Source organism: Camelus bactrianus, chromosome 8, assembly GCF_048773025.1.
Source record: "Camelus bactrianus isolate YW-2024 breed Bactrian camel chromosome 8, ASM4877302v1, whole genome shotgun sequence".
Lineage (NCBI taxonomy): Eukaryota > Metazoa > Chordata > Mammalia > Artiodactyla > Camelidae > Camelus > Camelus bactrianus.
In genome coordinates, this window is record NC_133546.1 from 39,687,703 (window position 1) to 39,703,146 (window position 15,444).

The 15,444-nt window shown below is 44.4% G+C and overlaps 1 protein-coding gene across 1 annotated transcript in view; it reads right to left on the bottom strand.

The window, feature by feature from the left end:
• Positions 1–15,153, bottom strand: part of NT5DC1 (5'-nucleotidase domain containing 1) — a 111,066-nt gene extending 95,913 nt beyond the window's left edge. The window contains exons 1-5 of the mRNA XM_074368465.1: positions 14,946–15,153; positions 9,064–9,155; positions 7,573–7,644; positions 5,430–5,536; positions 471–550 (exon numbers count right to left, since the gene is read on the bottom strand). Of these exons, the coding sequence (XP_074224566.1) occupies positions 471–550; positions 5,430–5,536; positions 7,573–7,644; positions 9,064–9,155; positions 14,946–15,038 (444 nt within the window). The 5' untranslated portion in view covers positions 15,039–15,153. The remainder of the gene's footprint in view (positions 1–470; positions 551–5,429; positions 5,537–7,572; positions 7,645–9,063; positions 9,156–14,945) is intronic.
• Positions 15,154–15,444: the final 291 nt, after the last annotated feature.

The following is a 15,444-nucleotide window of genomic DNA, read 5'->3' on the forward strand; positions in this document are numbered from 1 at the left end:
ATAACTAGAGATATAGTTAATCCTGACACACAGGACAAAGAGAAAGTCTTCAAGTGTTAAACTATGCTCAAAACGATGAATTTAAAAATTTCACATCATTTTTCTGGTTTTATGTTATTTAGAATGCATAAAAAGACACATGGAATTTTTAAAATTTGTTTTATTTATTTTTTAATGCTGCTAATGAAACCAAGAAAATATTTTTTCCATATGCAAGTTTGGTATTTTCTTTTTCTAGACTTTTGCACCCCCTGCTGGAGAATAGGTTTATTATCCCTGGGGAAAATGGTTGCTATTTAATTTTCCAAAACTATTTTGACCAAATTCTCTGTGTTTTTCCTCCTCAATCACCCCTGAAACCACAAAGAGGAAACGGAGTAAAATATCATCTCAAACGACATATATAATTAAGTCCTCTGATTTATGGTTGAATACACATCATAGTTTCTAAAAAATGAGTCCCTGCTCACCTTTGTTAAGGAGTCCACCACTCTGGCACATAGAAGAGCTCCAGGCAGGTCAAAGTAGTTATCATAAAAATAATATTTTCCTAAAAAGAACAAAATTTTTAAGTGGGAACAAATTAATGCTTCGTTTATGTGATGTACACAGAAACTTGGCTGAAGAGACATTGGCTTTTGGTTTAGTTACTTAAAGGGGCCTCTATTTCAATTCAGAATGGCTCCACTCCAGCCTATCACTGTCTTTTAAAGAAGGTTTGAGCTCAAGGGCACAAGAAAGTTAAAATATGATATCCATTAAGTTAAGCATTTTATTAAAAAAACTTTTTTTTTAATGTGAAAACTAAACATAGACCATATCCCAAATACAAAATGGATTACAAAAAAGCCACAATTTATGTTATCAATGTCACTGAATTTCGAAACCATCACCCTAACACTGGAATACCATGGAGTGATCCACACGCCTTTCCATATCCCCCTAGAGTCCCTCATTCAATTTATGCAATTTCAGACAAACTTCAGTACAGTGAGAACAGCCAGGGTGATGAGAAAAAAAAAAATCACATCACGTGAGGACACAGTGTGCTTAACTTAGAAAAACTCACAAGCATGGGACAGGCACACTCAAGGATCTCAGGGAGGAGAAGGACTTGGTTTATCCTGTTTGGCCCTAGGGTGGAATTAAACTTGAGCCCTTTCTTGGCACCGATGTCAATTTTGAATCTGCTGTCCCCAGGCAGACACTTTTGAGGACCCATGTTACGTCACCTCGGTCCACGTCTGATCGCAGGCACAGCTAGCTGTGCTGAAGAGCATCATCCTGTCTCAAGCACACCTGTGTCACTCCCTTTCCCTGGAAGCCTCTGGAGCTCATGTGACAAGCCTCAACCAAGAGGATCAGAAGGCGGTGAACGAATGCCTACGGCTCCTGTCCCTGGATTGACAACTCCGGGAGGCATTCTCAGTGCTTCTTCTCAGAAGTCCAAGTGGAATCCAGCTCCCACCGTTCTTTCCTTCCGTGTCACACCATCGCCACTATCTCACTCCCACATACTGGAATCAGGAGCAACCACTCTGCTTTGGGAAGAACTCAAGCCCACACAGTCCTCTAGAAAACTCTTGGTACAAAGAGGAATCAACCAGAACCAATAGGTGGAGCCAGATTTCAGTTTAACTTAAGAAAGTATTTTTCAAATGATCGTAACTACTCTTGTGTAGAGTATTAATAACTGCCTGAGTCTGAGTGCCCCCTCCTCTTGCTTGTAAGCTGTATATGAGGTTATGGAACACTGCTGTCTTGTTCCTTATTGTCCACTAAGCACAATGTCCAGGACATTGTAGGCACTCAATAAATGTTTGTTGAATGACTGAACGATCTAATAATAGAACGGATTAGTCAACCCTTGAACAACATGGGTTGGAACTGCACAAGTCCACTTATATATACATGTATTTTCTTCAAGAGTAAATGCTACAGTAGTACACGATTTGTGATCTGCAGTTGGCTGAATTCACAGATGCAGAACTTCAGATAGGGAGGAACCCCAGGAAGGGAAGGCCAACCATAAAGTTATACTCAGATTTTCAACTTCATGAGGTTAAGTGCCCCTACACCCGAGCTGTTCAAGGATCAACTGTATTTTGGAATGAAAGGTAAATTAAGAGAAAGCTCTCTGCAGAGGACAAATGTCTATCCCTTTAAATGTTATTTAGTGCCCCTCACATCTTCATGTCAAATTATTAAGAATGCATAGGGAGTAAAGTTAAAGTTCTGTTAATTTACAAAATGATTGCATAGGGTTGTATGTCCTTTCCCTCAGTTAAAAACATTTTGGTTGGCATTGTCTTCCTGTTTTTAACTCTTTCACAGCTGAAACTTGCGGGGTAACATCTCGGACTATTTTTCATTCCTAAGAAAGGTTAGGATGCCTTTGTCAGTGTAAGGAAGCAGGTATTTGGAGAAGTGGACAACCCAGGTACACCGCCGCCCACACTGCTGTGCTGTAAGACCACACCACACTCCTGAGACCAGAGCTCCTGAGACCCGGGACAGTGGGCACAGCTTCCCAAGGCTCACTGACCTGCACTGCATCTCACCCCATGGCCTGTGACACTAGAGTGACCTGCCTGACCCAGACGGCCAGCTGCCCCGGGCACTGTGGGGGCAGGAGGTGTGTCATCATTGAACCCGTGCTTTTCCCCTCCCCTTCCTCTTCCCCTTCCTTTGTGGGCGGTAATAGATGAAGTTCAGTTTAGGAGCTGAAATAATAGATTATGAGCCTTGGTTGGGGTCTAATCAAATAACTCAGGGGTTTGATGAGAAGGACTCACTGACTCTCGCCTTCAAGGCAAGAGGCTGATGTCACTTGATTGTCAAACATGGGCTGAATGACCACTGCGTGGGTACAATGGGGCTTGTTCAGCCTTGACACGTTAACAGGGACAGGCTGTTCTCAATGGCTCTCCCAACACCAGAACTCCGAGACCATGCTCATGAAAGCTTCGACCCTCCACCACAGGGCGGACAGCTCATGGGGAAGGTGATTAGTGAGCTCAGTTCAGTAGAATAAGCCTCTGAATCAAGACCAAGTCCTGTAATCATTAAGGTTTAGAAAAACAGTTCCCCCAAAACCCACTGCCAACACCTCACCCTTGCAAACTATGTACATGTACTTTTATGGAACAAAGGCACAGGAGTGACTCAGGGGAAGAGAACAATTGATGTTAGTGAACATTCTCACTTATGCAGACGAGTGATATTATCTTCATTTAAAGATGAGGAAAGTGATGCTCAGAGAGGCTTAGTAATTGACTAGATCACTTTACCCAGCAAGTAACAGAGTTACTATGGTCCAGGACTGTCTGGCTCTAAGTCCCTGTGATTTCCATTAGACCAGGCTGTTTCTGCATAAGCTACCAGTTTGGGGAGAAAAAGATCAAAAGGCTTTGTTCTCTGGAAATCGGCTGGTAAGAATAAAACATACTCATGCCACAGCAACCACCAGAAAAGCGATTATCAAATAAATTGTTACTAAAATGCTTGTATCCATCAATGCTTCAAATTCCCTAAGTGTACTGGTAGGGAACCGCACTTTACAAGTCTCTACTTAACTCTGAGGATGAATACACTCATTGCAGAGGGAAGCAGCACATAAAGAATCGATCGGGGTTCCTGAAAATAAAGGCCTTATTTGGCAATACTGTAAACCCTGCATATCCTTAGAGCAATGGTACTTCAAGGAACTTATATTTACAAGTGTAAGACACACATGTATGAAAACGTCACTGCAGGCTTGTTTGTAACGGTCAAACAGCAGACACAACATAAATGTGCAATGTGAGGGCACTGACGAAATAAATCCGGATACAGGCACCAGAGGCCAGAGCATGCCTGCATTTCAAAGAATGATGTACATCTGTGTGTGTGCAAATGTGATGGTATCTCTAAGACGCAAATGAGAAAGAGCAAAGCACAGAAAAAGTATGATCCTTCCGCATACTTAAAAAAATTAGCTTTGGGGAAAGGGGATTCTGCAGAACAGGTTTGGAGATGATTGCTCATCACTTTATTCCTTTCCGTGTTTAAATATCCTAGCCATATGCTCACATTATTTTTTTAAGTGTGAACAAAGTTTAACTGGAATTATAGGCCATTTTCCCCTTCTTTTATATGTCTCTACATTTTAAAAATGTGTTATTTTTCTGAGGCATTAGCTTTCTTTTGCTATTTTTCAGAAACAGTAGGCTTCCATTATGTGTCACAGCCTGACCACTGGGCACCGGGATGGGAAACACTTCCCTAACCAACCCAGTTAGGAGTAAATTAACTGCAGACCATCCTCACAGCGCTCCTGGGTAATTCAAGCAACAGAAGAAAGCCACTGGTGCCAGGAGGCAGTGCGCTCCAGTGGGCAGAGCAGTGAGTAAACAGGTGGGTCACGCTGGGTACAAGCTCTTTGTAGCTAGGAAATACTTTACTTCTCTAAAATACTCCTGATTCATGAATGGATGTCAGAATAAAACACTTAGCTGTGTGCCTCGCTTTTATGGGAAAAGAGTTTACAGTTGAGCCATCAATAATTGCATGGAGAAGGGGTTAGGAGATCTGACCCTCCACGCAGTCCAAAATCTGAGTGTAATTAATAGTAGGCCTTCCTTATCCTCAATTCCTCATCCATGGATTCAACCAATCGCAGATCGTGTAGCACTGCAGTATTTACTATGGGGAAAAAAATCTGAGAATAAATGGACTTGCAGTTCGAACCCATGTTGTTCAAGAGTCACCTGTACTTATAACTGGACAGACAACAGGCATCTCCTATCACTTGAGTAAAAGGCAATGCACCCATTTAACTCCCACTAGCTGAGCTGAGATGTGTGAAAGCATTCTACACCTAACCCCAAGGCGAAAATCTCAGTTTTTTCCAATCAACTTATTTTATCAAGATAACTCATATTTCCCAACATTTTCGCCTCCCTACAACAAAACAAAACAAACTCCCAAAAGGTAGCAAATGTAGCAAACAAAAACACAACAGTAATAAGGAATAACTCCAACTATTTTCCAGTTACTGCACTTTTCTAAAGGAAAACAGGTGCACTTCAAAGCGGTAGGGTGAAATGGGGGATGGAGAAATAAAAGTGAAGACTGAGCATGTCACACATCGATAAAAACACAGAACGACGAATGGATCATTCCTAAGTGCTAGGCTCCTTTACTCCAGAACCAGCGCAAGTAAAAGGAGAATCAACAAAATGTGAAATAAAACAGAACCAACCGCGGAAGAGAAATTTAGACACACATGTGGAAAAAACGCATCCTATTCTTAGAAAACCCCAGCTGCTCCCTTGTGTATCCTGCCCAGCAGGCAGCAGGGAGGGTCCTCCTCGTTGGCCTCACGTCACAGGTCCAGGGTCCAAAACAGGAAGGGGGACTGGGGGCGCCGCCCCTCGCAGGAGCCCTACCTGACCGGCAGGCCACAGCCGCCTCCGCCGGGAAGTGCCTCCACTCCCTCCGGCCGTACTCCTCCGCCAGCGCCTCCGGGGCCATCATCCGCGTGCCGTGGCTGGCCCTGGTTTGGAGACAGGACGCTTGCTGCTCATCCGTGGCTCCAATGAACACCCCTCCTCCAGCCTTGCTACTGCTAATTCACCCTAAAACTAGTAACCGTTTTTAAAAAAAATGTTTTCACCTGGGTGACTTTCCCACTGAGGATTCTATAAGGCCTTTCCCTTGACAGCTCTCGTCCTTCCTCCATTTCATCCTCCAACCAGCAAGCGATCAGGCGCCACTCTAAGGTCAACGCCGTGGTAGTTGCTTGCTTTGACCTATAAACTCTAATTTCCCTGGGAGAAATATGACACACCGCCCTTGCATAAGAAGTTGCCAATTAACAATGAAGATGGGCAGCGGGGTCAGAGCACGCGGGTCGCAGGCCGGGCTGAGCACAGGCGAAGACAACAGGGCAGCAACCCACCGCCCAACGACACGCCGCAGCTAAAAACACAACGGGAAACAGCAAGGCGAACGTGGCAGAACGTAGAACAGCAAGGCAGAAGGGTAGCTATTCTTTGTGTTCAAAATGCTGCTTCTGCCTCAGTTGGGCCTGGTTAAGAGAATCTTACCTTGTAAATTTTACGCAGCTGCTATTTTATGCAGTTTACTATGAGAAATTAGAATGCTAGGGAGTGTCATTATTCTCCTCTTGGTGTTCTATTGTGGCAGCAGAGCAAAATGAAGGGAAAAGGAAACAAAATAAGAAGGGCAAATAGATTAAAAAAATCACAAAGGGGTCCTTTTTATAAAGTGGTTAACATTTTAGAAAGCTTTATGTAAAGGTGCACAAACCCTGAGTGGGAAATACGATTAGACCAGGAATCTACTGTATTGTTTGAAAGGAGGCATTGAGGAGACAAACTCCTAAGTTCAGGAGAAGCTGCAGGTTAGCCAGAAATTGACTAGAGAAGGTCGGACTTTAGGGAAAGGGTATTGGGAATAGGGACAAACAGACAGACATAACAATGAAAGAAAAGAAGCAAAACCATGGAATGCTTTCTATTCTTTTAACCATGACTGAAGACAGCCACGTACACTGTAAGAATCTGACAGCAGCATTAAAGGTCATGGTCAAAGCTGCACTGTGTGTGTATATATACGTACACACAGTCCATCTCTAGTTGCCTGAGGAAAAACATGTAAATGAATAGCAAAGTAATCAGGAGTGGAACCACACCTGTTCTAGCAGGCTGCGCCTTAGCAGACGGTCTGGGGGGAGAGTGTGAGTTTGTATTATGCAAAAAGAATGATGTACAAAAGGGAGAGCACATACAAGGGGTGACCTGTGACGAGCGTCCTCTCCTTGGACTCTGAACGTGTCAGTGTAAATAATAAACCGCACAGCTGCATGGTCATGTTGACCTGCCTGTACTGTCGGTACTTGGGGGAAAAGATGCTCACTCCATGGTGCCTCCCATAACACTGAGAGCAGCTACTTCTCAGTTGCTTGCCCTCTAACCAACACTCAAAGTATTGGATTCATCTTGAGAAGAGGGAGGGAAAGAGAGTCAGCACTGAGTACGGGAGCAGAGAGACACTGATGAAGGTTGGAACAGTCCAGAAACACTTCCAGAAGGAGCTGAGACACAACATGAGTCCTGTGTGATGGGGACAAATTTGGATAAACAGAGGAAGAGAGGTGTGCAGAGACCACCAACTGCTATTCAACATGTGTTCTCCCCTTCTTCCTTAATAAAAAAAAACTTCTATTTTATTCCTACATGCCCACCTAATACAAAGTAGTTCCCAGGCTCTTTTGCAGTAGGAGTGGTTAAGAGGATAAAGCAAGTTATTAACATTCTGCTATATTTCCTGCAGATATTACTGATGAGCTAAATTTAAAGAACTAGACCTTTCAATCCAATGCTCCCAGATTTATATTTAAATAGCTCAAATGATTCATACAAAGACATGAAGGCACACTGATAATCTGTCATCTGATCAACTAAAGTAATAATCTTGTTTACCTCAGACCTTAACAATCAAATGCTATACAGTAATAGAGTGTCTTGGAAAGAGTAAAGTTTTGACTTCACAACTAAATTTTATTACCTGAGCACGGAGCCATTATCTGCAAGTTTAATGAAGTTCCCGTCTTCCAGATCCAATGCCAAGCCCTTGCAACTAAAATAGAAAAGTTTGATTACCAATCAATTCATGTATTTACCTAACCCAACAAATTATAATCTGTATTTTCAAAAAGTCACAATGCTAAAAGAGATTCTCTCACTCAGATGAATGATATGTTAATCAAACAAGTAAAAATGTCCAGGCATTCCAAAATTAAATATCACTTTCAGACAAAGTATGTAAGGAAAACTTATATGGGTAAAGCAAGGACAGCATGTTTAGTGCATAAAATCTTTGAGCTTTTAAAAAGAGGAATAAAAAACTCAAAGAGAACAAAAAATGAACATCACTGCATGTCTCTGTTAAAATGTACAAATGTATTCCATTAATAAAGCACACAGACACACACAAGCACACATTCACATTCTACAAGTTAAGATCTTAGCCACAATCTTCTCTGTACTGTTTAGAATCTGCCTCAATTTAGGTCAGGTTGTCAGAACTAGCCCTCTGGGCAAGGTGCATTATTGAAAACCACTAAAAGAAAGTCAAATACTAAGTTTAGGTTTTTCATTGTAAAAGACTTATGGGACCTGGGGAGGAAAGTGGGTACAGATTCATTATTATGAATAATAAAAGCAAGAAGGAATAATAGCCACCAAATACCAAGAGAAACAAAAAAAAAGTGACAGGGTACTTTAGGCGCCTTATTTACTTTGGTCCACAGTAAAATTTTCAGAGTCAGCGGTTTCATATAGCAAAATGTTTGTTTCTTCCTTTCCCAAAAGGGCTAAATCAAAGAGAACTAACTAAATGTTGGAGGAATGTATAATAGATGAACGCTGTTGCTATAGGATTATTTCTGTATGTTTTTTTCATATGTTTTAGGACTACCATTAATTTTCAGCCAAACAATTTAAAGTGGCTTAACAGTAATTTTGTTTGTTTTCTGTTGTTTAAATGAGGAAGAAAGACAAAAGAGGCCTTGGGAATTTAAGACTCCTAACCCAGGAAGTGTGTACGCAGTCAGGGCCTCAGAAAAAGGAACAGCTACACAAACTATAGAAAAACAAATGTCCTAATTCATCACTCAAAACATGATGATTTCCTCTTTTCCTGTAGTTCTGTATTCGAAGGGTAATAAAAGATGATTTTTTATAAAAGATTTAAATTTCAGAGACAGTTCTTCATAACCACTGAAACTCTTAATCACAGACTTAAAGCAGGAAAAAATATCCAAATTAGTCACATATGCTCTTAGCTTATTTTCATATTGAATTAAGCAAGTCTAAACTTAAAGTAGAAAAGACTTTAATTCATCAAACATAAAACTTTTAGTGTAGAAGGCATCTTGTCCTTTGACTCAATTTCACATTTCACTTTCTGCCTCCATAGAAGAGGAAGTATTAAAATTTTTTCAGCGACATTTCAAAATCAGAAGGAATGTGCGGACCTTAAAAAAAAGCTGCTCACCAGAAATCCCAATCCTCTGGAGTCACAGTGAGCAATTCCTTGTCATACCCTTTCTCCTTGACCAGGAACTCAGCAAAGCTATTATAAATGAGCTGTAAATAAGGGGAAGGAAAAAAGAGAGATTAAATTTAAAATTCACTATTTATTCTGAACTTCACAGACCTGAAAACCTAATGGAGTCACTCATGGGACAGCTGGGAAGGAATCTGTAATATCTGTAATTGTCCAGCTCTGCAGCTTAACACCCTTCACAAGCAATGTATCCACCCCTGCGAGCCCCAGGTAGCTGTTGTGTCTTTTTTATACCATTAGTGTCCAGTCATACAACCAAGGACAATTATTAATCTTACTCTCGAAGTCTAATGGGTTGGAGATCATTAAGTCTGACAAAGCTTTGTAAACTTACTTAACACATTACCGGACAACAAACACAATGACCATGCTATCATTACATCCATCCTCTGTCTGCCCGTGCTAGAAAGATCCCATTTCGGCTGATAATATTAATTCATATATTGGTCCCCATGAAATGGAGGCTGCCCCACTGGCCCAGCCCATGTCACCAATCTAAACCTAAGTCTCAGCGTGCTCTTACGGAAACCCCTGTCAATGAAACCTAACTTACATCAATCACAGCCCCCCACATCAGCTTTAGCTCAGTTACTTTTACCCTGGAAAACAGGACCTGCTGTCCTGATCAGGAAATCCCAGACCTCCAACCAGTCATGACCTCTTTCTGCACTGTCTCTTTTAACCCTCTATAAAACACTGTCTTGCCCCAGATCTCTGGGCAAGAGTGCTCACTGCATGTGGGGCCCTGCACTCCCCCAATCCCTGGAATCCCTGGATTGTTTTTTCTAAATAAAGGACATCAAACTCATTACTAACTTGTTCTAGTTTTGTCATCTGACACAGGGGAGTCTCAGAGAGAAACATACATGGGGATCAGACAGGTGATCTAAAGGCGGAATCACAGAGCCTCCATCAGACATAGGAAATCTTTTTTTTTTCCCACCATAAGAAAAGCTGAGGAAACAGGAAAAAGGAAGCCTCTGGAAGCAAGCACAAAGATAAATGCCCCGTTTATGGTGGACAAACCCTCTGATCCTCAATAACAAAATCCTAGGTTTTTTGTTTTAAAGAGCTGGCTCAATTATTAAAGAACCATGCATGCCAAACAAAAAGTCAGCAAAAGGTGGCTGAGGGTCTACATGGGCCTATCCTGTTCTCCTTCAGAAGAGTGTGCTGAAGCCAGCATCAGATGCACTTGAACTTGAGGCAGAACAATGGTCCAGGGCCAGACCAAGCAGTGTCCAGGAGGACACACTGAGCAACCTGACCCTCTAAGATGTTAACCCATGACAGGTTCTCATAGCAGGGGACAGCACAAGGGGGGAGTGGGAACAGACACAGCAGAGGGAGTGGGAGAAGGGGATGTTTACACTGACGCCGGCAAGACAGAGCAGTGAGCTGGGGAGGGCAGAGGGCAACCCAAGTCCAGGGGACACATGGCTGAAATTGGGGGTTGGGGTTATGAGTGTCGGGAGATGCGTGTGGAGAAAGCAAAGGCTCCTTGTCTAATAGAGCTGTTCTCTGTGGCAGAGTGAATGAAAAGGACTACACATGTATCCCCACACAATGCAATGTGACCTTGATCCAGGTCAACTGTTCCCACACCTACATTAAGTCAACACTATGCATCACCAGTTCTCAACCCTGGTGGTGAGTCAGAACCCCAGGTGATGGTTCTTAAAACCACTGAGAAATTCCAAGCCTACAGATAGGGTGGGGCCTAAGTGGGGCCCCTACAGGATTCCTGAAACCCAGCGATGACTGAAAATCATTGACTTATATGAATTTTCATTCCATCATAAAAAAAAAAAACCCTCAGTCAAAGACATACTGAGACACTCTGAGTTACAAAGTACTACAGATGATAAAAAAATACACATCATGATCCTACCTGCAAGGAACCAGTGCCCTGGGATTAACAGATGTAAATTCCACATGTAATATAAATCCCCAGATGCTTAGAGTAGTGCCTGGCATACAAGTAAATTCAATATAAGTATTGTTATTATTATCAGTTGTGTGCTGGTTAAAAGAAAAGAAAAAAAAAGGCCCTGACTTGCAGCGTTTGCTCATTTCCATGGTATAAATAATCCCACCAGGGCCAGTTTCAAGCTACCAATGGTTACTGCACACCATTAGACTTGCTTCTGGCCAAGGTACTTTACTCGACTTTGGACAACTGGAGTTTCTCACCCCTTGACAATACTGATTAAGGTATGAGCATGTGATTCCAATGAGGTCAGATTCAGTCTGGAGAGAAAGGAGCCCTTTCCAGTAGCGCTGCCAGCAAGGGCGTCCACAGCTGTGTCCCCTTACCTCTGGAGGAGACGGCTCTGTAATAGGAGAGAATGGGGTCAATGGGGTCTAAGCAGAAGCAGAGAACGACAGTTGCTGAGAAAGGCAGGGAAGTCTGTGCCTTTGAAAGCCCTTTTCTAGTCCTGGGGCCTTGGCCATTGGAGCTTTTCCTTAAATTATGTTGAGTCATTCCAAAAGCCCTCGTGGCCCAGGGACTCCACCACCAGCCCCCTTGCTCTCCCAGCCTTAGCTACCTCTTACTCCCAACGGTCTCAGCTGACTAATTATCATGCACACGCCACAGCGGTTGCAAACTGGTGCCCTGTGGGTCCTGTACAGACCACAAATTATGTCTGGCTCCCACCTAAGGCTGCCAGATAAAATCGGTGAAATACCTAGCTCAATCTGATTTTCGGCTAAACAACAAATAATTTTTTTTAAATATAAGCATACCCCATGCAATATTTGGAACATACGTATACTAAAAATGTTTTTGTCATTTGAAATTCAAATTGAACTGAGTGTCCTGTATTCTTCTTTGCTAAATCTGGCAACCCTATAATCCTGCTGTTTGAAAATGAGCTGGCATTGGAAAATTGAGAGGCTTCTCATACAAGCTTAGAGTTCTAACTTGTCTTGAGAGAATTAGATCTGGCAAGACTGAGCCTCTACCCCTCATGGCAAATGTTGGCAGGAGTTGAGCACGGCTGCGCCAGAGGAAGGGATGTGTGCATACCCTCCCAGCCACACATTTAGGTTAACTACCTGGCCCCCTACACTTCTGAGTCTCCAACCCCAGGAAGGCACAGGTGTCCTCATTTCTACCCTACCTTTCCTGAGCCCCTAGACGAGGCGATACGCCCAGGTCTACGTTTGCCCAACACTCTGCACTTATTTAATGACTGAGACTGATGAGAGAGGCACTCACAGTGATCCGCGATGCAGCCGCCACTGCCATCTCCAGCATCAGCTCCTGCAACTCCCACCTTCTGCTTGACATCCAGCAGTTCCAGGCACTGTTTCTTACCTCCAGGTCCTTGCCCTGGCCATATTTCCCCTGCCCAGAATGCTCCTCTCTGCCTCCTCACCTGCCAACCGTAACTCCTGTGCTGGAACCCAGCTCAAGCATCACTCACTCCAAGGCCTCTCCTCTGGGCTTGGCAGTGCACACAAAGCATGGTGATGGGGGACAGAAACCTGCCAGCCAGACCACCTAGCTGGGTGACCCTGGCTAAGCTATTTATCCTTTTTCTGACGTATTGTCCTCATCTCTAGGTGATGATAACATCAACCTCACACAGCTGTTGTGAGGATCAAACCAGTTTATACAAGCAGAATACTTGTTAGAAATAATGGCTTAAGTGCCATATTCCGTTATCAAAATGTCTATCACTTATTCAATCACTCCACAATTATTTATTGAACCTCCTATTGCCAAGTAGTCAGCTCGGCACACAGAACACATGAAAACTGTCACAGACACTAGTGTCAAGGCGTCATGGCTCTAGGCAAAGACTGCAAGGAGTAAACAGGAAAATTTAATGTTGTGTGTCAGTGCTATGAGAAATCAAGGTTTTTATGGAAAACTGGAGGTGGGATGGGACAGAAGGGTAAACTTAAGGGAGCAGGGCTATGTAAGATGAGACCTGCCAGATGAGGTGTTAGTATGATGGAGGGAGGAGGGCCCCAGACACAGGTAACGAATAGCCCGCAGCAAGGTCCAGGCAATGCTGCCCTCACCACCAGGGACCAAAACTGACTTTCAGCATCTTTACCCTTTACAAGGCCACCTAAGGCCTGTGTTAGCTCTGCGTCCCCAGCTCTGTCGTAGTGCTCAGCACACTGCTGGTACTTAATAAAATGTTTCTGACCCTAACAGGATCCAAACGGCATTAGGTTAGTATTTTCAACCTTTACACATCACTTATGTTCAAGGCTTGAGGTAAAGAACTCTTATCTTTTGAGGATCTTGTATTCTGAAATTTTATGCTGAGACATACACAAAATTCTCTTAAGATGTCAGTTCAGTGGTTTTTAGCAGTATTTTTCTCCAATGAAGGTGACTAGAGAGATGCAAGAAAATACTAATCAGAAGATCTGAAAGGAAAAGGGAAGGAAAATAAGAATCAAAGACCTAGAGGAAGTAGTGGCCAAAGGCTCAAGAAAAAAAGTCTCCTTAACTCTCAACATGACTAAGGAAACACCTGTACAGCAGAAAAGTATAATAGCAGGAACAGTAGAATTTTTTTTTTTCTTTTTAGCCTCCGTGCATAGAAAACATGAGTAATTCAGACACTGTTCTGACCTTTGACAGGTACCTAAACTGCTGATTGGGGCACTAACCTCTCCATAATGAGGAGCAGCCCTGGGTGATGTCTTCATCAGTGGCCTAGAACTCTACCCTTAAATAGTGAGGCTTGTAAATGGTTTGGGTGGTGATTCGACAAGTAAACACTTGTATGTGTCACACACAGCTCTTAGATATCCTATACCCATTTAATCCTTGCAACAGCCTTTCCAGGTAAATCTAATTATTAGCTCCATTTTACACAAGAGGAAACTGAGAATACAGGTTAAGTAACTTGCCCAAGGTCATAGAGCTAGTAACAGAGAAGCCAGTTTCCAAGCTAAGCAGTCTGACTGTGGAGTCCTTGTTTTGACTACCATAAACAGCTTTTTCCACTTGGATACTTAGACCATTGACTTTTTAAAAAAAATCTGTTAACTTTTCACAATTAGTTTCCTTGTGAAACCAAAGAAATGGGGGAGGGAGAACAATTCGCTTAAGGGTACAGGTGTGGAACCATACAGGCTTGACTTCCCGCGCCCTCCCAAAGTGCAGCGAGGACGCAAACTTAGCAGGCTGGGGTTGGAACTAGAACTCACTCAAGGTGCATGGAGCACGCAGTTGGTAAGCAATGTTTATTTCTTACTCTTGGTAAAAGGCAAAATTAGGACTAAGATCTTAATGACTTTTCGGTTAGTCTTCCTTCTTACACACCACACAATCCCTCCGGACTGCAGTGCTTAAAAACTGACAGGTGGTCGTAGGGATGTACGAAAGAAAAAAAACGCAGCCAAGAAAAATACAAGTCTCTAACCAAGTGGCTGTGTCGGCGCTCCACTGGCGGCCAGAATGATTTGCTGAGAAGTTCCAAGGTCGGGGATCTGCAAAGGACACCCCCAGTTCCCCTAGCCCCGCCCTTCCTCTGCCCCAGGAACCGTTTCCCCAGCCTGATCTTGAACGATTTGACCTTCCTTCGCCCCTTGTCTTCCCTACCCATCTGTCAAACTTGGCTAAGGGCTGGGCTAAATAAGCCGGTACCCAAAGCACGGGCGGGGACCGGGGGATGCACACTCCGCCCCGCCTCGCGGGGGGAGGCCGCGTTCTGCGCAAAGGCGCTGCGGCTGCAGGGCCCCAGCGACGCTCGCCGCCGCCTAAGCTGGGAGGAAACTCGAGCCCCAGGCGCCATGGAGGCTGCACGCCGTACGCCCCGGCAGCCCGCGCCACTCACCCGGGCGCTCTCGGGCAGGTTGTACCGACACAGAGTGTGGTCCAGGTCGAAGCCGACCACGTCGCAGGCGGCCAGGGAGAAGTGCTGAGCCATAGCTGCGCGGGGAGCACCGGCGAGCGTCCGGACGCGGGGACGCAGCAAGACGCGGGCGAGCCGGCGGCTGCGGGACTAGCCCGGCAGGACGGGGAGGGGCGGGGCGGGGCTGCGGCCGCCCCCTGGACGCCGCGCGACCGCCTCTCGCGTTTCCCGCGCTCGCCAGCGCCGCCCCCGGCCACGCTTCTGCCTACCCTCCGCGGCCCGCCTTCCCCGCACCCAGCCGGGAGGCTTCGCCGCCTGACGTTCACGCTGGTACCCGCACGCCGGCTTCTGCCGCACTGTCACCTCCCTCATCCCCACCCCCGAGTCCCGCAGGCGGGATGTGACCAGGAGCCACTTCTGCCGGAACTGGGGGCTCAACTAAGCCCCTGTTGGCACATAGCCTTGCCACAAAATTAACAGG